The 21,229-nt window shown below is 35.1% G+C and overlaps 1 protein-coding gene across 3 annotated transcripts in view; it reads left to right on the top strand.

Moving 5' to 3' along the window:
* Nucleotides 1–21,229, top strand: part of THOC2 (THO complex subunit 2) — a 54,517-nt gene that overhangs the window by 23,210 nt on the left and 10,078 nt on the right. For all 3 annotated transcript variants that reach the window (XR_014571876.1, XM_083797021.1, XM_083797020.1), the window contains exons 13-31: nucleotides 2,583–2,624; nucleotides 4,736–4,866; nucleotides 4,954–5,055; nucleotides 6,715–6,799; nucleotides 7,622–7,715; nucleotides 8,184–8,264; nucleotides 8,536–8,632; nucleotides 10,453–10,570; nucleotides 11,371–11,550; nucleotides 12,123–12,287; nucleotides 12,623–12,898; nucleotides 13,850–13,991; nucleotides 15,900–16,057; nucleotides 17,436–17,564; nucleotides 18,090–18,221; nucleotides 18,301–18,485; nucleotides 19,234–19,418; nucleotides 19,690–19,792; nucleotides 20,132–20,568. Coding sequence is in view for 2 of the 3 variants with exons in the window: in XM_083797021.1 (XP_083653147.1) it covers nucleotides 2,583–2,624; nucleotides 4,736–4,866; nucleotides 4,954–5,055; nucleotides 6,715–6,799; nucleotides 7,622–7,715; nucleotides 8,184–8,264; nucleotides 8,536–8,632; nucleotides 10,453–10,570; nucleotides 11,371–11,550; nucleotides 12,123–12,287; nucleotides 12,623–12,898; nucleotides 13,850–13,991; nucleotides 15,900–16,057; nucleotides 17,436–17,564; nucleotides 18,090–18,221; nucleotides 18,301–18,485; nucleotides 19,234–19,418; nucleotides 19,690–19,792; nucleotides 20,132–20,568 (2,842 nt within the window). In the remaining variant the exon portion in view is untranslated. The remainder of the gene's footprint in view (nucleotides 1–2,582; nucleotides 2,625–4,735; nucleotides 4,867–4,953; nucleotides 5,056–6,714; nucleotides 6,800–7,621; nucleotides 7,716–8,183; nucleotides 8,265–8,535; nucleotides 8,633–10,452; nucleotides 10,571–11,370; nucleotides 11,551–12,122; nucleotides 12,288–12,622; nucleotides 12,899–13,849; nucleotides 13,992–15,899; nucleotides 16,058–17,435; nucleotides 17,565–18,089; nucleotides 18,222–18,300; nucleotides 18,486–19,233; nucleotides 19,419–19,689; nucleotides 19,793–20,131; nucleotides 20,569–21,229) is intronic.

Here is a 21,229-nt window from a genome sequence, read left to right as displayed (position 1 = left end):
GTTTTTATTTAACTTAACAGATTTTGAGTTTTTTTGTCCTCAGTTTCCAAAATTCAAGGATAGGGTAACAGAGCCTACAGTAAGTTTGACTTCCTAGTAGTCTTTGTTGTAAATCATGGTAACTTAAAGCATTTTTATCTTTTTCCTACTTCTTCCTGCTTCTTTGTCTTTCCATGAGGTATAATTTCCAGCATCTTCTCTTCCAGAACTATGAGATTCCCTAGTGGCTAATACTCCTGTTTATTTCTTGCTGCCCTGTGAGAAGAGTGGTGTTTGAATGATACACTGTATTGCACTGACAGTGCAGTTAATGTGGAAATTATAATTTCAAGGGAGTAATTCATATTACTGCTGTCAGCAGACTATCAGGATGACTTTGTAATTAAGTTCAAGTACTGAAGATCCGTGAGACCTTGTTTCTTTGCGGATGCGGGCAATAGAATGGAGATTACTTGGTTATAGTTTGATTTATATATTTATATATACATACTTGGATTACAAATAATATAAATATAGTAGTTCAACGTGTTCATGACAGGGATGAGCAACATCTTAGCTATTTGCTTTAGGTTGGAACTACGAAGAAATTCATCAGTGACAGAATGGTTAAGGTAACATAGGGAAAGTTATTTTTAATGCACTACTGCCATCAGCATGTTCTAGTTAAGAAGCCTATAACATACAGTAGATATATAACTGGAGGTGATCTGACTAAGTTAACTCAGTAGTTTAAAATTTAGACTACTAACATTGCACTGCAGCTTTTGTGCTCAAGTGTAGCTTTAAGATAATCATGCACTTACTGATGCGTTAGCTTACTATGCGTTTTATGGTGAGTGGAACAAAAAAAGAAATGTATAATTATGACTAAAATCTTGAGAGGGTATTATTGTGAGAGAAAGATGGGGGAAAATAATCTATAGCTGTTGGTAACTTGTGTTGGAAGTGCGGTTCTTTTTTAGGTAGAAGTTGAGGTGTGTTTATTCCCTATTTCCAGTAAGAAAATTGAGTATTTCATATATATTAATAAATTTCCTTGATGCTTGAGTTATCTCTTTTTCAACATAAGCATTCAGTGTCGCTACATATGTAGGCAATATATTTCATTTATTTGATTTTTTGTTCGAAGAAAATACTTTTCTATTTCTCTATTGATTCTGCTCACAATAATAGCTCTCAAATACATTAATATTTTTTTCTTTAGAAGCTCTTGGTAAACTCCATTAATAATTACCAGTTTCACCAAGGAGTTTGTGTAGCTAATCTTTGGGTATACTTTTTATTTCTTATTAACAGTAAATCCTATTGACTGATAAAATGTTGTGCTTTGATTTGTTTGCCAGGAACTTTAAATTTATACCAAAGCATAGTATAACATATTGTTGCTGAACTGCCCACCAGATTGGGGTTCAGGCATTTTCTGTTCCATAGTGAACTTCAAGATATATATCTAGATGATTCACTTGCAAACAAGTACAACTAAATACAGCAAGCTTCCATGTGAAGCTAACACTTCTTTTGGTTACCTCCGTAGGTCCTGTAAAGTTGTAGTTGCTGATCTTGGATTGTAGGAGATCAGTCTTCATTTTTCAGGGTTTTTGGGGGAGACTAGAACACATTATAGAACACATTATATCAGGGAGGTAGTTTCATGAGCCATGCGAGTGTAGTGCTGAGAATACTCTTAATTCACTCTGAGTTGCTTTTAAAAGCTGTTGAAAATAAGAGAAAAATTTTTTTCTAGCAGGATGGCATCTGATTTTGGATTGTTAGAATGTTTCTAAATAAGTGATTTATTCATTTCATGTTGTATATTTTGCAGTGTTTTCTAGAACAAATGCTGATATTGACAGTCGATCACAATTTTAGTACCTAGTTATGAATTTAGATAAAAGTATGTTTTAGAGAAGGTGAAATCTTGGTCAAGTGCAAATGTGTAACTTCGAGTCAAAATTTTACATTATGATGATAGACAAGATAGTAATGAATCTTATGTTCATGGTAAGTATTAAATGAAGTAAAAGTAACTTTATAACCGTGATGTTTTTTCCACAAATGGATCAAATATCAGTGGTTTTCACTTTTCCCTGTATTGTATAATTTTTTTCCAGAAGAACTATTAAGTGTATATCCTATGGATTTTTAGGTGTAATAAGGTGTATTTTAAAGCTTTGGGGGTTGCAAATGTTGCATGCACAAACGGCATAATGGACCAGTGGCAGTGTTTCTGCATGTGGCTTAGCTGTGTCCTACACCCAGTTCAGAGATGATGAAAGTAGGTATGAAGAGATTTAGATGGAGGAGGAAGAGGCCATATGTGAAAAGATGAAAGCACTGCAGCATGTAGCATTGAGAGCATACACTGCAGCAGATGGTGCTAATGAAGATTGGGGAGGATATGTGTAGGTCTTTAGATGTCCTTCCACCCACTAGGCCTGCAACTATTTTAATGCTAACAAATCTGGAAAATTAAACATTTACTAGGCATGTGGCCCATTAGGTGTGTGCTTTTGCTGAGGTAACCTTGTTCTGAAACTGTTATGTTAATTATTCTGAAATTAACATCATTGTCTTTGTTATAGTTTCAGTCTGATGGAAGTAAGCAAGAAGATAAAGAGAAAATGGTGAGTTTCTTAAAGACTTCTGATCTGAAAATGAACGTAACATTTCTAGTAGAGCTAATTTCTAGTAGAGCTAATTCTTACGTATTTCTTGGAAGAGCTTTAAATGTTCTAGTGATCTCATTCCTCCTGCACACTGCTTTTATTACATATTTTAGTTCAGTAAAATGGCAGTCTATTTGTGGAGGTGAACTTGTGTTGTCAATTTTACTTCTCTCATCTTTTGAGGAGGAAGGAGTTCTTATGAGAGTTTAACTGAGACTAAATTTTTAATAACTGTGCAGCCTTTCTTCCTCTGTAGAATTTAATTCTTTACCAAACGTACACTGAAGACTTGTCTTGGTTTTATAGGCAGGTTTGAGCCAGTCACAGTCTTTTTTGAATTGCTGTGGGTTTTCCTCTCTCCCCACAGATGCCTCACAATTAATATTGTTCTAATAGCCTAGTGCATTCTACTACCAGTTGGCTTAGAATCAGGTAGAGCATCTCTGTCACATAAATACACTGTCATAGTGGCATCTTGTATTTTAAATAATTTATGCATAAGAGCATAGAGAAATGAGAAATTAGAAGTAGGGTAGGTACTTCCACTACAATTGGTAATTTTTGTTTATCGGCTAACTCACTAACTTTTGCCCTGGGAGGTTGTGGAGTCTCCTTCTCTGGAGATATTCAAGGCCCATCTGGATGCCTACCTGGGCAGCCTGCTCTAAGGAACCTTCTTTGGCAGGGGGGTTGGACCCTATGATCTTTTGAGGTCCCTTCCAACCCCTTCGATTCTGTGAACTCGAGATTGGCCACAGTGAAATCCAGGTATCCCACTGAGATCAGTCTTCTTATGAACAGGCAAGTTTTCAGTATAAAGTTTGTGTAGTTTTCAGCAGGTTCTTATTACTTCGGTTTCTCACTTGTCATGATTTCCTGACTTCTTGAATCATGGCAGAGAGGAAAAAAATCTGAACTGTTTCTAAAAGCACTAATAATTAGAACTAATTGAGCTAAGAGTTCAATTTGATCAGAATCACTTTAGATTTTGAACTTACTAACTGTGGGGTAACATCAGCTGTGATCCATGGCCTGCAGATGAGTCATGCAGTCTTCTGCAGATGATTGCTGTTCTGTAGGCTTTGTTTATCCCATTCTTTCTTAGCTCTGAGAAAGTTTCTCTGGGTTAAAAGAGAGAACCATGTGTTTCAGGGAGACAGTTGTAGACTGAGTCTGTCCATCTCCTGTAGGAGATTGTCATGAATGTAAAGTGAGACTCAGAAGAAACTGCCAAGTAGTGCATTAACTGGTCTGTTATGCCTCACTAGAAAGGAAGTGCAGCTTAGAAGTGAGTAGAGTGCACAGTTGGGAATTAGTTCTGACTCCTAAGGCAGTTGGATCCATGACCGAGTTACCTGTTGCAAAGAAATCTTGGCTGGAGACATGGATAGCTGCTCGTACATGGAAGTGCTGGAAAAACACAAGGACTATTTCTTTTTTAGTATTTATATATTATAATGTAGGATGTGATACCATATTAAAGATTATGCTCTCTTGAAATTATTATTTTTTTTTTTTACATTGTGGTTATTCTAATAGCCACAGAAACAGAAACTTTAGAAAACTGTCCAAATGGGAAACGGAAGTTTAAAAAAAAAAAACACAAGTTTAAAAAAAAATAGTTGATATTGAAAAACATGAAAATTGTTACTGTGTGCCTTGGGAACACATACAATGCCTTTAGATTTTAACCTAGAATTCTGAAAATTTAAGTAATAGCAAGGAGTACCGTAATACATTGAAGTTAGTTGCCCAAATCTATTTTCTGATGTTGCACTTCATGCAAGTCCCTAATTTATTCATTTTTATGTATTATTTGATTCTATAATATGAATATAACACTTGGAAAAATGTCAGCTACTTTGCAAAAGACTTTATACAGGCAAAAAAAATACTGACAGCATATGTGGTCCTTGATTTAAGAATATCTCACATCGTAAGTCTTTTATTAGCTAAGTCCTTTTAGACTTTTTTCTTGTTTAAGAAGTCATAATTTTGTGGCAAATGTGCAATTCATGTTGTTTTTGACATACATGGTAGTTACCCTGAGTTTTTTGTCTTTATCTCAGGAGATACTGTTTAGCTGTTTGCTGAGTATTACTGATCAAGTTTTGCTTCCATCTCTTTCTTTGATGGACTGCAATGCATGCATGTCTGAGGAGTTATGGGGAATGTTCAAAACTTTTCCATATCAGTACCGGTGAGTAGAATAACTTGTTTCTGTTCTTTGGAAGTGGCCTCTTATAAACCGTGAATACTAAAAATAGTTTTCCTTTTATTTTTCAAGGTACCGTCTTTATGGACAATGGAAAAACGAAACCTACAATAGTCATCCACTTCTAGTGAAAGTTAAAGCTCAAACCATAGACCGAGCCAAATATATTATGAAGTAAGTTGTCTAATTCCATAAATTATCAACTGTGGTGCAGTGTATTGCATCTCACCAGCTGAAGAAAAAAAAAAAAATACCTTGACAAATACTTTCCTTTTCTAATGACAATCCTTGTTTGTAAAATATTTAATGTAGTGTGCTTAAAAACTGTAAAATAAGTAGTGAAATGGACTAATTTGTCACCAATAAGGGTATTTCATCTGCGAAATGACCCATTAAATGTTTTTAAAACTTTTTCCATGGATATGCTGCTGTTGATAAACTGCTTTGCTTATGGGAATGTCCTGAGTGCAACAAATTTTCTCTGTGTATGGAGGCTCTTTAATCCCAACAGACTGAAAAGTCTTGTCCCAGTTTCTTTTTCTGTAGTTTTCATAGCAGAGCAATAAGTTGAATTGAATGGAATGGTTTGTTTTCATCTTAAATTGTTTGAGCTTGCATGAAGATTTACCTTCAATGTGACATCTCAAGAATTTGGATTCTCTTTGTATAGCTTGGGCTAAAAACAAACTTTTTCTTTAATGGCAAGACAATAATTGCTACATGGGCAAGACAGAATAATTGTTACTGGCTAAGAGACTTCGGTCTTGCAGATGTGAAATCTAGATAGGATTATGATTCTCTTTTCTGACTTGGAGCATAGCTAGAGAAGACTATGGAAGTGTGTCCCTTCTTGTACAGTGAATTTCTATTGGGCAGGTGAGCCACACTGCTGACAGTTAAGATTGCTATGAAAAGCCAATAAAACTAAGGTAAAATTGTTTGTGTATGATCGTTTTGGCCAAACTCTTTAAAGGTGTTATGCAATTTACAGTATTGTTCCTTTTCCAGGTAGAGAATTGAGACAGGAAACTGAGATAATTTGAAAGTTTGAAGTACAATTTAAATAGAACAGTGTAGTTCTCAAAAACCTTGCTACATACCAAAATCTCTGCAGATTCAGTTACAATGGATTTCTTCATGTTGGAGTTGTTCATGGAAGCTGTGTACAGAATATAGACCATTTTGAAAATTTTGACGAAGTACTAGAGGTTGTGATGGTGTTATACTGTTGTTATCACTGAGGCAGAAATGGTGCTTAAACATCTGTGGGGTGTGAACTGGAGACAAGTGAAACTAAAACTGCTGAGGTGTTGCCTTTCTACTTTAATATTAATGTGTACAATTTACACTCATGTATCAACTTCAGATTTAGTGTTAAGCTTTTATCTTTATTAAGGAATGATGTGGAAGTAAAACAATAAAATTAGTGAGGGTGTGGGGGCTTTTTTGTTTTCAATAAACAGGGCGATGAATACAAAGTGACTGATCTGTGGCTAATTTAAATTTGCATAAGAAACTAACAGTGTTACGGGCCGTTTTTGTAAGCTGTATCTGTCCTGTTGACAACTTCAAAATGCAAGGTGCTCAAAATTGAAACTAGAATTCAGCCCATAGTAACATGGGGACAACAGGTTTGTTTTTTTCTTCTACACGTTCTAGGACTATAGGCTTCAGATTCCTAGAGGAATAATATTTCTATGCTTAGATTTCTTAAAAAGTGCATCTTCTGTTGAGGACTTAATCATTGCAACTAATAAAGCTCTTCATTGGATCTAGCCTGTTCTAATATTCTTTTAGCTTTTCCATTGCAATAAAAAATGTTCTCTTTTACAGGCGTCTAACTAAGGAAAATGTGAAACCCTCTGGAAGACAAATCGGAAAGCTCAGTCACAGCAATCCTACGATTTTATTTGATTATGTATGTAGTTACATGTGTTTAAAGACTCTTTTATCCTAACTCTAGATATTTGAGCATTAGAAAACACCTGTGGTCTTGATGAGAAGGCAGTTCTATTTTCAATTTTTTTACTTTTCTGATGCAAATTTTGAAGTGTGATATTTGCTGTACTATAGAAACAAAGACCGAGATATTAAATGTTGACAATAGCTCTTAAATAACTAAAACTGCACTGAAAATTTCATTGCTTCTGTATATGAGTGAAGTATTTAATTTGAGACAGCTGAGGTAGATCTGAGGTACACAGATGTGCTGATCAGGTTATTCAGGAATGATACACCAGATTATTTATCTACCAATTGTTATTTATAAGTTTAAGTATTATTTTTTGTATTTATTGTTAAGTATTTTTTCAGTATTAACTTGAAGTGTAACTATGTCTGTGTATTAAATCATGTAGCAAAGAACATACTAAAATTTGATTAATACAGTTTACTTGTATTATTTTGTGAAATAGTTTCTTTTTGGTAGTCTTAAAATAGCTGTAAGTTTCTGTTGCTACTTTAGGGTCTAGGATTTTGAGAGGTCTTAGAAAAAACAAAATCAGTGAAATGTTTTTGCGATTTTTATTTTCTGATAGATTAAAAGTTAATATTGTCTAATTTTAAAGAAAATGCTAATATAGAATTCTTTTTTTAGAATTTAGAGATGCTTTGTCTCATATTTCTAAGTATTTTGAGTAGGTTTTGAAGATGAGTGTCGCTAAAAGGTTTTGGTTTATTATGTGAAAGAGAAGGTATGCTGTTTGTTCTCCAGCTTAATGTGTCTTTTTCTAACTTTCAGATTTTATCACAAATACAAAAATACGATAACTTAATAACCCCAGTTGTTGATTCACTGAAATACCTCACTTCACTGAATTACGATGTCTTGGCATGTATCCTTTTATGTAAATTAATACATCTGGTACTGATATAGTTGCAGTTGTAGATGCATTAAATCTCTTCTTTGTCAGTAAATACTGTTTGGTTGCTGCTTTTTGCTGGAAATTTTAGTGAAGTTTTGGAATACCTTTTTACACTTACAGGGTTACAGAATACTCTCTACTTGTTCTACACTACTTTCATACTATGAAAATTACACTTTATTTTGAAGTTGATTTACTGTTTTTGCACCCTTCTTGAAGGCATAGCAAACCTGTAAATAGTGGGTTAAAGATTTTAAGTTACCGTTTTCATGATTTTTTTTTTAACACCAGAGCTATATGTTAGTGGATCCCTTGTATCATGCTTTCTGTACTTGTATATCATATTCATACATTACAAATTGTGGAGCTGGAAAAAATGTCTGTATAGCTTTTGTTTTGACAAAAGGAGGAAAAATATTCTCTTTAACTCCACTAAAGACTGTATCATTGAAGCACTGGCAAATCCCGAGAAGGAGAGAATGAAGCATGATGACACTACTATTTCAAGCTGGCTTCAGAGTTAGTATTTTTATTTTATTACATTAACATTTAATACTTCACTGTCACTATGATCTGCCATGCTATTGATTGTTGTTATCAGTCTTTCACTTGGATCTGCCAGCTATTTTTTTGAACAGAAAGCTGGCAAGTTTAATCAATGGAAAAACATTTTTCTTTGTATTACAAAAAAATACACATTGCCGATGTTCTATGTGTATTTGTTTAATACTTATATATATATATATATATAATGAGATTCATTCACAGCTTCTGCTTCTCTTTGCTTTAGGTCTGGCTAGCTTTTGTGGTGCTGTTTTCAGAAAATACCCAATTGAACTTGCTGGCCTACTTCAATACGTAGCCAACCAACTGAAAGCTGGGAAAAGGCAAGTCTTGCACAACTGATCTTCATAAACTCCATTTTCACAGTGTCTTTTTTGGATGTTTCTTCTGCTGATATATAGCACTCAATTAGTAGTTACTCTAGTAGTGGTAACGCTCCATTTATATTACTAGAAATGTTAAGAAATTTAAATAGAAAAAAGAATAATATGTTTGCTGGATTTTTCCTGAACTTTTATAGCTGTGCTGTGTTACTATTTGAAGCACTAGTCTTTCATCTGTAACTTATTTTAATAGAGTTTTCTTGCCTAACCAGGCAAAAAAAGCCCTCCTGGTCTGCAATACTGTTGTAGAAATTATTGTCCATTATTTAAAAAAAAAAGAGGGGAAAACCAAAACCATCTATGATACAGAAGGATGTGATTGTTCAAACTTCAGATTTTTCTTTCCTGTAATGTCTTATCTGTAGGGATCTTTTAAGATTTTTATAGTGTTTTAAATACTTTGATTTATGTAATGACTGTTGAATTGCTTCTTGGTACATCAGTATTAATCACTCAAATTTTTTTTAAGGTTTGCAATTTGAGTCTTTTATGTTCTTCTGTCCTTCTGCCATCATCACTTAGTATTACTGCTTCCTTATTTAATTAATTTTAATGGATTATTTCTCATTGCATAGGTGAATATTGACTTATATTCTATTATGAATCCCCATAGTCTTACTGAAAGACAGCAGGAGATAACGCAGCATGTTATTTTAGGGTATTTATATCGAGAACTCTAGTTTTTTTCCCTTCCCTGCAAAGTAGATGCTCTGTCTCATGTGTTCCCCTGTCCCCAATTTGTTTTGTATTCTGATGGTGATACAATCACATTGAGCTACAGGAGGGTAAGTAGTATTTCTTGTCTTTACCAAGATTTATATATTAAGACTAAGTATTTAGAAGAAAACACAAACCCAGAATATTTAAAAAAAATATATTAGTACTTCTGATGTTAGAAATAAAATAGATTTACCACTGTGACCAGTTCCATAGGACTGCAGTATTCAAGTGTTTGGATTAGAGTATATGTTGGTATTGCAAAGTTCCTAAACAGAAGACACATTTTTGCTTGTTTCTCCAGCTATAAACAGTATAAATTATTTAAATGCACAACTTCGTTTTGGAGTGCATGGGTCAACACATTTTTTCTAAGTAGGTCACAAATTTGAGAAGATAAAAAATATTGCTTATTTGAATGATTCTAATATACCTTAACTGTACTTCTGTTGAGGATTAGTCATCGCCCTTAGAATTCATAGCATGGAATGAAGCCTAGTTGCTGGAGGGCATAATTACTGGAGTATTTTGTACTTTCTTGTGTTTTAAATATCAATGTTTTCTGTGTTCCACGTCAGCTCTGTTGACTAATTGTGCCAGTAAATTTCAAAACCCATGTACTGTTGTAGAAATTCGAAAAAGAAAAAAAATCTGTGAATTCCATGTTCACAGTAGGTGAAATGATATAGATACAGTATGAAGCATGTAAAACAACAGGAGAGAACAATACATTTTTGAGTAATTTGTTGATACTTAAAGCTAATAGGACTACACTCAATATTTTCAAAAACAATGAAATCTGTTTTTCGGAAGGGACTGTAAAATCCAGCTCTTGAATGCTTGTGCTGCTTTGAAATAACAACTTTGAACCTGTGATAGAGAAATCTTTGTGTGCTCATCATACTCTTTTTCCCTGCAAAAAACAATTTAAGATGTCATTTGGTTTAACATGCATCATATTGTTGCTTTCTACTGTGTATTGAATGTCACAGCTTCCATTTCTTAAGCAAATTTTCTTGTTTTTACTCCACTTTTCTGTGCAGCTTTGATTTGCTTATTTTAAAAGAGGTAGTACAAAAAATGGCAGGGATAGAAATTACAGAAGAAATGACGATGGAGCAATTGGAAGCCATGACTGGTGGAGAACAACTAAAAGCTGAGGTGTGTTCATATTAGATTTAATTAATAATAGCTGTTGCTTGTTAATGGTGCTCCTGAAGACTCTTGATTCATGACCTCTGGCAGCATAGCTGAGAAAGGTGTTAATGCTTTTGTCTGAGACCTTCCTACTCCATTGAGCTTACAGACCTTGCAGACAGGCAGCCAAGATAAAGTATACACAAGCCTTAGTTGCTGTGCTTCACAGCATCCCTCTGTTAATGAAAGCAGCCTTCATTATCTGCTGTTACAAGACAGACTGCAAATTACAGCAGCCAGTGAGCTTGTATGTTGTGCAGTCCTGCTGTTTTAGCCCAGTTATGAGTGTGGCAACTCCCTGTTGAGTGGAGTAATATCTTAAGCCATCTTAATGGTTCAAACTGTTGCAGCCTCGGCTGCAAAGACCTAGTTGAGTCTGACCTAGACTGAACTCCCTAGGCAGATGAATATCTAGAATAAGAAATAAATTCTGAAGTTTCTGAATTGAATAATAGCTGTATTGAATCATAGAAGAGACTTAGACCTAGGTCTGCAACGGTCTGCTCAAAGATGCTGTGTCATGATGCCCATGATGAGAAGTGGCATTTACTGTGTAGAAAACTAACAGCATGCAAGACAAGTTTGTTTCTGATTCTAATATTATATGCATAGCAACACAGGATCCAGAGAGAAATTTTTATTGACACACAAGAAACTGTATTGATGTTAATTCACCAGTATTTCCATGATCAGAAGCACGTATGGTTTAAATTTGTAATTTGCTGTTTCCAAATTTAGGCAACTTTTTTTCCTGTACTGTGCAGGGTGGATACTTTGGCCAAATCAGGAATACAAAAAAATCCTCTCAGAGATTGAAAGATGCATTATTGGACCATGACCTTGCCCTTCCACTGTGCCTGCTTATGGCTCAGCAGAGAAATGGTGTGATCTTTCAAGAGGGAGGGGAAAAACATCTGAAGCTGGTGGGAAAACTGTATGACCAGGTAAGATAAAAACATTAAGACTTTTCTTTGGTAACCTCTAGTGTGTCAGCGTTTGGTATCAGCACAACATATAAGAATTTTTAAAATTTACAGTGATATCATTATAACACACTGATGTCAACATAATTTATACTTAATCTTTCTGAGTGAAAGATTGAAGTGTCCTTTGTCATAGGAGGTAAGGACTTACATTTTAAAGTAGGTTATAGTGTTTTTCTGATCTTATTTTGTTAGAGGGATTCTTCTTTTTTTAAAGAATCAGCCCGATTCCTTTGCTGCCTTAGGCAGTGGGAATTAGTTTCATTCTGGTAGAACAGAATGCTCTTACAGATCTGCTGACTCTTGTAAGTCTTTCCTTTAGGTGCAGAAACAGTTGAATCAGCATTGAGTGATAGAAGTATGTAGCATGGAAAACTAAGCAGTTCTTCCCCCATGAGAAATTTCTTGGTGTAATATGTGGTGTTAACCCTTGAAAAAGAAAGAGCAACCAAAAAAGCAAACAGACTTTCAAGACCTCCCTAGGTTCATTTCTGAACAAAATAAATTGTTCTCTCTTTGTGTCGTTTACATAGTGCCATGACACCCTGGTACAATTTGGTGGGTTTCTAGCATCCAATCTAAGCACAGAGGATTACATCAAGCGAGTGCCTTCAATTGATGTTCTCTGTAATGAATTTCACACACCTCATGATGCTGCGTTTTTCCTCTCGAGACCTATGTATGCTCACCATATTTCAGTAAGTAGAACGCTTTTTAGTTTGTCTGCTGTTAGAGAGGCCATTCTACATTTTATTACTATATGTGTTAGGTTCCTATGAAAGTTTGTTTGCTAAATAAAAAATGCAGAAGCCTTATGAGGAATTATTTCTCTAAGAAGAGGTGAGTTGAAAGATAGTACCATCATTGAAGAATGATAAATCCACTAAAGGTTCAGTATGATATTCTTCAGTTCTTTATGTACGTAAATAAAATATCTTCCATAAACCTTTCTTACATAGAAGAGCTTTTGTGAAATTAAGTGATTTCTGTGTACAGAGGTTACAAGTGTTTACCTTTGTGTTTCTATCCACAGTCCAAGTATGATGAACTAAAAAAAGCTGAAAAGGGAAATAAACAGCAGCACAAGGTTCACAAATACATTACATCGTGTGAGCTGGTAATGGCACCTGTTCATGATGCTGTGATCTCTCTGCACCTTCCCAAAGTCTGGGATGATATCAGTCCTCAGTTCTATGCTACGTTCTGGTCTTTGACAATGTATGACCTTGCTGTCCCACATAGTAGCTATGACAGAGAAGTCAATAAACTTAAAGTCCAGATGAAAGCCATAGATGACAATCAGGAAATGGTATGTTTATACGTTTTTATGCTTGTTTAATCTTGAAAGACTTTTTTTCATGAAACGTTGTATTAAGACTTTTTTAATGACTAATCCCATATATAAACAAAGAGCAACTATCTGTTTACTGATACTGTTTCAAACTAGTACTTTTCAAAATGCCATTATGAAGACATGATTATTCCACTTTGGGTAGTGCTGGATATTAGTTTTTGTAGCAAATACAGAATTAAAAGTTATATAAATAAATGTTTTTGTATGCATATGTCATTGCTAAGGAAGAGTGTGCTATTTGTTTGTGATACCATTATTGATTGTTTGCCAGCAGGGACAGAACTTTTCCTGGAACTGCAAGTTATGCATGCACATTATAATTTGTGTTCTAAATTTTACTTCCTTCCATGGAGTAAGATAGACTGCATGGAGGTGTGTGGGCTTTTTTAAGATAAAAATCTCTGAAAAATCAACTACTGATTTGCAGTAAATGACAGGATATTGAAGTACCATATTGAGTTAAATCATTTAACTGCTGTTTCACCTATTTTATGTAAATAGATTTTTATGTTAAGCTAACCAAAGTTAAAACTTAATTCTGAGTAAGTTGGTCCATTCAGAGAGCTTTATTGTCACCTCACTCACCGTTCTGATTTCTCAGTCATCTAATTTGACCCTTGCATATGATTTCCATTTAAAAAACACCAGTGGCTCCACTGAGTAAAAATTACTGGAAAAATCAGTCTTCTGGAAAACAATCATTGACACCTGTGTATGTAGTTTAGGTGATCACTTTTTGTCATTAGCTATCCAGTATTCATAAATAAAATCAGGTGATTATTAGAGCAGAACATTACTTAGTGAGACAGAAAGCTTTTCACATTTTTTAGCAGTACCAGGAATGTCATTGTTCTGTCTACAGCAAATGTTAGTATAATATTAAATGAGTTTATTGATGTTTTATAGCCTCCAAATAAAAAGAAAAAGGAAAAAGAACGTTGCACAGCTCTTCAAGACAAGCTCCTTGAAGAGGAGAAGAAGCAGTTGGAGCATGTGCAAAGGGTTCTACAGAGACTGAAACTGGAGAAGGATAACTGGCTTCTGGCAAGTAAGTGTGTGTGGGGGGGATATATGACACATTCTGGATATTTTTGTAGTCAGCACTGCCCTTAGAACTGAAATCTTAGCTTGCACTAGTACTCTAAAGGTTGATTTTTTAAAAGTTGATCTCTCTTTATGTTGAGGTCTGCCAGCAAGATAAAGTTTTAGTTAGAATGTAGTATCTTTGTGTCTTTGCAAATGCTGAGTAGTTGCTTTTTAGGGAGATGTTTTATTTATTTCTTGCAATGTCAAGATGTTTTTTAATTTTGTGGTGACTTAGAAAATATGAGCTTGACTCACTAAGTGTGATGGTATAGCTACAGGGTGGTTTGCAGGTCAGTTTCTGCAGGTAGAATTCTACAAACTTAGTTGTATTGCAGGGAATAGGAATGTAAACTCCCAATGATTTATTTGAGTTAACTAACTTTGAGTGCTATGTTTAAGAACAATGTGTCAGTATTTGGCCAACAATATCTACCCTATTCCGATGACAAGATAAATATTGTCAGTCTAACAGCAACATCAGATAAAACACCACCTGAATGTTTCATAGGGAGGCAGAACAAACTTCTTTCTCTGGGAGCGCTTTGGTAATGTTTCTTACGGATGAGGAAATTACTAGTATGGTTAACCCAAAATGTTTTCTAGTCAGTTTTGTTCTCTGGAGGAACTTTTTATTTTTAAGCGGAAACAGTTGTCTGTCTGTCCCAAGGAGCCTAACATCATCCAGTGGAAAAGCGTTTTATTGTCTAACCCATGCCAGATACACCCAAGTGATTTGATAAAGAACCATTGACGGTTAAATCAAGAGAGGTTCTTCTCTATAAATATTTGATTAGTTCTCTGTACCACTACATTAGCTACATAAAATGGCTAGTTGAAAAATTGCTACCTGACTGTGGCTTGGTCTAGAGTTGACTGCTACATTTGTTGATTTAAGGAAGTACCCAAAAGCATGTGGAAAATTGCACATGTAGATATGATGTGTGTGTATATATAAACAGGTACTCTTAATGCTAATGACTTTTGGGAGGGTGAATGTATACCTTATTGTTGGCTCTTGAGTGCTCAAGCTTCAGCTGCAAGTTGTTGTTTTCTGGGATTAAGTGTGAGGATAGATACCTATTTTCAGTAGTTTCCACATTGAAATAAATTATCTGTAATTGTGCTATATGAGGAAATTGAACAATACATATGCTGTAGTATTATCATTTTTCTTATTGACATTTGAAATTGTTTTTGTTTCAAGACTGACTCATGTAGACACTTCTGATAGAGTGGTTACATCACTAACAGATTAATTTTGGCAGAATAACTGGACTTTGGTAGTTCTAACAATTAAACTAGCTATTCTGCTGTGGCTGCTTGCTTACCTTGCCCTTGGATTAAAACTTACAGCTCATAGAACAATCAATTGTGACTTGTGATTTTTATTGAAAAAGCATCAAAGGTACTAAAATTTAATAAAATCAACTTTTTTTTTAGTTTAGTAAAAGCTGATGGTTCTTTCTGAACAAGCTTTATTCCATGAGCACCACAGAATTGAAGCAAGTAATTTCTGGTTGTTACGACTTTGGTGCTCTGCAGCCTGTGCAGAATCCCAGCATAGTGACATCAGTTGCCCTTAAAAAGATCATGACTATTCTTCCTCTGAAGGCATTCTTTTGCAGTGTTCAGTCTTCCATATGTTTATTTTCAGAAGATCTGCTGTAACAGCCTTTCTACCCTTTCACATGTTCATCAAACAGTTAGAACTTATTTTTCTTTTCTGAGTAGTGTCGAATATGTAGATATTTGTAGAATACAACTTGGAGAATATGGATGTGCAATACTGAATTTATTGGGAAGAGTAGTTGTGCTAACCCATTAATCTACTGTTTTGTTCCTTTTTCTCTCAATTTCTTTACTTTTGAAGAGTCTACCAAAAATGAGACTATCACAAAATTTTTGCAGTTATGTATATTTCCTCGCTGCATTTTTTCGGCAATCGATGCAGTTTATTGTGCTCACTTTGTAGAACTGGTGCATCAGCAGAAAACACCCAACTTCTCCACTCTTCTCTGCTATGACAGAGTAAGTAGCTAGAGCTTTGTGTGTGTGTGTATATATATTTAATTTTTGTTGTAAGTATGAAAGACTAGAGTCCCACCTGCCTCCCAAAAGAGATCTCAACAAAATATTTACTTATATTTAATTCCAAAATCTGTGATAATCAGAAGTTTATCTTTATGCTTCCTATTCTACAAACAAAGCTTCACTAGTGCTTCAGAAGATTATTTTCAATAAATTTTGTTTCTGGTTTATCCTAACGGATCTAGACTTCCAGAGCGAAGTCATTAGTCGAACAGGTTGCATACATTTTGCAGCCTTGCAGTGATCTGTGTTTCTACGGCCTCGTCGAACCTTCCTGTTTCAGCTCTGTGGCCATACTGTTGCAACTTCTGTTAAGCTTGCCCCAGCAAGTAGCATCCGTAAGACCCTTCTGACCTGACCCTGGTGACAGATATGGGAGTAATTTGTACACTGCTGAGACATGGGAATAGGATGCCATAGGGAACACTTCTGATAGCTGCAGTAGCCTGACTCTCTGGGTCAAGCAGGGTGCTCGGAGAAGGTATTTGTTCAGACATTTTTCACAGTTCATGTAGCCATTCTTTTTGTCTTTTGGAGAAAAAAGGTGGTGAATGTAAATGGGGTAATTTTGCAGGATGCATTCAGCTCTAACGGTACCAGCTGACTCTACTATTTGCGGATATCAGAACCTTTCTGGCACTTTCTGCTGTTAAGAAGCCAGATAATTAAGCTAGTGCATCATCTGTGTGGTTACAACACATTGGACTATGAGCTTTGATTAAGAGGATATCTATGGGTCTGTATAATAAGACTGGTGAAGATAATATTTTTATGAGTTTTCAATTAAAATTTCTGTTTTCCTTTGAGATGAGACTTGAAGTTGGGATCAGCTCTGGGATCAGCTCTGATTTCATGGGTCCAAAAGAGCATTCTTATTCAAATATTCTGCTTGTGTTCTCTGTTTATTTTCGCTTGTTCAACTCAATTAACAGTTTGAAACCAACACAGTTACATGTCAGTGAAGACGCACTTTACACTTGGAAAACTGTGTATCAGTAGCAGATGTATGCAGAGCTTAAACTCTGGGCTAAGTATAAAGGTCTAATAATTAGTTAAAATCTTGGAAAAAAATGAGAGTACTTGATAAGCTTCTGTAGGCAAACGTACCTTTAATTTCTCTGAGTAGAACATGATTTGGTTCAATCAAATAGCCATGGTTTCCAGGTATTTCTGTAATATTTTTGTAATTTGACCTCCTTTATATTTAGGAAACAATTTAACAGTGGATTAAATGAGAGGAATTTGAAATTCTTGATGGTTCTTACTCCTTTTGTAATTCAGTAAAGTCAAAGTGACTTTTCATTGCTACTATTTGCAGGTTTTCTCTGATATTATATATACAGTAGCAAGTTGCACTGAAAATGAAGCTAGTAGATATGGCAGGTTTTTATGCTGTATGCTGGAGACTGTGACTAGATGGCACAGTGACAGAGTCATATATGAAAAGGTATGTAAAGTTACTAAAACACTTCCACTTGTGAAAAGTTATATAACGACCACTTGTATAATTTGGCCCAATAAAAATGGATTTAGTGAAGTCATTAACTTGCTTTAAAAACATTGTATTTGAACAAAACAAAAATGTATTCTGATGGCCTCATGTAAGAACAGTTTCTGTAATTAATGTCACTAAGTTATTTTTGTATAGTGTCAAAAGTAAAGTAAAGTTCCAACTTTCTTGTAGCCTGTCTTGAAGATAACAATTTAGGTAGCATATGGGAACCCTCATAATACTTCTTACAAAAGCTAGTTAAATTGCAAATAACTCTTTCCCTTGCCTACAAGTAAGGCTTCAACATAAATAAGCTTTTTTAAAAAAAAGTGTGCAAGTCTTGTAAAGTTTGTTCATGTCTTTACCAGAATCAATAATCAAGTGCTCCAGTTATATTAACTTTTGCAGAATTCCCGTTTTTATGCTTACTGGAAAAAATACATATTTTTAATTTTTATTTTGTCTTTTGTGCACATGCAGGAATGTGGCAACTATCCAGGCTTCCTAACTATATTACGGGCAACTGGATTTGATGGTGGAAATAAAGCTGATCAATTGGATTATGAGAATTTTAGACATGTGGTACACAAATGGCACTATAAATTAACTAAGGTAAATAAGGATACTGAAAATCTCATGGTTTTTGGAAGTTTTAATGAAAAATATTGATTAGATTTAATTTGTCTTCTAGGCTTCTGTACACTGCCTTGAAACAGGTGAATATACGCATATCAGAAACATCCTGATTGTGCTGACCAAAATCCTCCCATGGTATCCAAAAGTGTTGAACCTGGGCCAAGCCTTGGAAAGAAGAGTACATAAGATATGTCAGGAAGAGAAAGAGAAGAGACCCGATCTATATGCATTGGCTATGGGGTAACAACACCTTACTTTAAGAAAGTGGTTAAAAGTGGATCATGAAAGGCTTCTAAAGACTTGGAACTGTTACAGTCCTAACACATTTGATTTTTACCTTATCACAGAAGATTTCGCTATCCTGCATCTCAGGGCTGGCAGTGTGAATGAAAACTTTCATTTCGTGCTGGATGATCACTAATTTCCTTTACAAGACTCTAGTAAAACACATTTAATAGTAAAGATTTCCACTCACAAGAGCATAGTTTAATTGTAGAGAAATAATATAGCAGCAAGTAGATATAAGGGAGAGTAAAATGAAGAAAGCCAAGGGCTATTGTTGCAAAACTGCATAGATTTGGGAAGTTTATACAATTTGAAAGTGTTAAACTAAAATGCTTAATGATGGTTTTCATCTTTCTGTGATGAATGCAGAATCATCCATGGATGCTTGAGGGACAGTTCAGGTTGCCCTTCCAGTGTTGTCAGTAGGCCATTTTTTGTGTGTTTGACAGCTGTGTGTGTGCATGTGTGGTGGTGGTAGCGGCAAAGAGGGCTTGGAGGTAGGGCTTCTGTTGTGTGAGGGTTTTTCGTTCCTTTTTTTATTTTTATTTTTTCGAGCTGATCGATAAAGGGGGAAGAAACTGCATATCAGTTGGGAAAAACTGTGAAAAATAACAGACGAACTGTTAGATTAAATCCTCATTTAAAATTCAACCCATATTTTGCTTTATGTTTGTGCATATTTAACAATCTGTGCGACTTGCAGCTATTCTGGGCAGTTGAAAAGTAGGAAGCCTTTCATGATACCTGAAAATGAATTCCACCACAAAGACCCACCTGCCAGGAATGCTGTAGCTGCAACAGTACAAAATGGGCCAGGTGGTGCTGGGATGCCTACATCTCTCACAATAAACACAGCTAAACTGGAGGAAAGCCCTGCTGAAGAGACTGGTAAACAAACCTGATTTTTAGTAGAATTCTTTTGATGTTTGCAAGCCTGTTCTCTCAAAACTTGGCTTTTTAAAATGAAAAAAAAAAATGTGATGCTAAATAGGGTCAATGTGTGTTCTTTGGTTGGTTGGAGGTTGGTTTTGCAGGGGAGTTTTGCATTTAATTACCTATTTTGGCTATTAGCTACATGGTTTGTGCATGAATATGCTTAGACACTTGTTTTATTCCATTACACGTATATTGTTGAGATGAAATTTTTCTCTTCAAACAGAAAAACTAAAGGAGAAGTCTCAGGGTGCTGTGAAAGTTATTAATAAAGCTGTCAACACTACACCGAAGGTGACAACAAGCAATGGAAACAGTGCTTCTAATAGGTGAGAAATCCACTCCTTGATATTATGTTGTCTTTAAACTCACAAACCTTTTCTTTCACTTACCATTTAACTTGTTTCCATTTCTTCAAAGCTTAATAAATAAGATGATTTCTGCCAAAATACATAGCTGTCCTGAGCTGACACAATTGTTAAATGCATTCCATTTTAGTTTAGTGAGGATAAACAAAGTAGTACACTTGCGTGATGATTTTCTAATAGCGATAAAACAATGTCTGACTGCTTCGGGGGGTTCTATCAAATCATCAGGAGTAAAACTTGATGACAAAACAAAAGCTGTTTTTTTGTGTGTACCAATTGGTCTTTTTATTTTTGATGCAGCAAAATTATTAAGGAGAAAGATGATAAAGAAAAAAGTGGGAAGGAAAAAGATAAAGAAAAAAAAGAAAAGATTCCAGCTGCCACTCCAGAGATGAAGGCACTTGGGAAGGATGGGAAAGACAAACCTAAGGAAGAACGGGTGAACAAAGATGATAAAGCAAGAGAGATCAAGGAGAAAACACCAAAATCTGACAAGGAGAAGGAAAAAGCCAAGAAAGAAGAAAAAGCTTCAAAGGAAGAAAAATCCAAGACAGTTGTTACCACCGTCGAGTCAAAGTCAGCTGCAGAAAAGGAGAGAGAAAAGGAGCCATCCAGAGAAAAAGATGTAGCGAAGGATATGAAATCCAAGGAAATTACTAAAGGAGGAGAAAAGATTCCAGTAGCTGGGTCCTTGAAGTCTCCTGTTCCCCGATCAGAAACATCAGAATCTGAGAGGGGTAAGTCTGTTGGTGTAACTTCTCTCGTTTTCTAGAACAGTAAGGACATGTCTTTGGAAAATCACTGAAAGCGAACACCTCACACCCACCATGGTGAGAGAAAGTGCTAGCTATTATGTAGCCATGCTAGCAATGACTTGTAGACATCTTTAGTGCCTGAAGTAGCTATTCAGGATATCTCCAGAATGATAACTGCGTGAATGTGTGAAGCTTGTCTTCAGTGATTGCTGATTTTCATTAAGCCTATCAGTTTATAAATGTTTTGTACTGACATTCACAATATTTTTGGTATAATTCTAAATGTTTTTTTATTAAAACGTATCTTATAACTATGACCTTAGAAGTTTTGCATATATCCTGAAGAGTGTGCTCAGGGTTTAATCTTAACTTTTGAACTGAAAAAAAGGGATGTAGAAGGTTTCCCTCCTTAAGAAGGCCTCAGTAAGCCTTATTGGTTCTTTCATATATTAAGGATAAATAAGATAAATGTTGGTATTTTAAGTTCCTCATAAGCGGAGGCTGATGTTGAGTTTTATAATTATATTGCTTTAGGCAAACCAAGTAAAGGAGGACTGGAATGCCTTCTATTTTGTTCAACTCTTCAGATACAAATTTACGTAAAATTGAAAGCTTGAAATACACATAATTTTGTGGCAGTTTC

This window comes from Anser anser (genome assembly GCF_964211835.1).
Source record: "Anser anser genome assembly, chromosome: 13".
Lineage (NCBI taxonomy): Eukaryota > Metazoa > Chordata > Aves > Anseriformes > Anatidae > Anser > Anser anser.
This window is presented reverse-complemented; position numbering and strand designations above follow the sequence as displayed.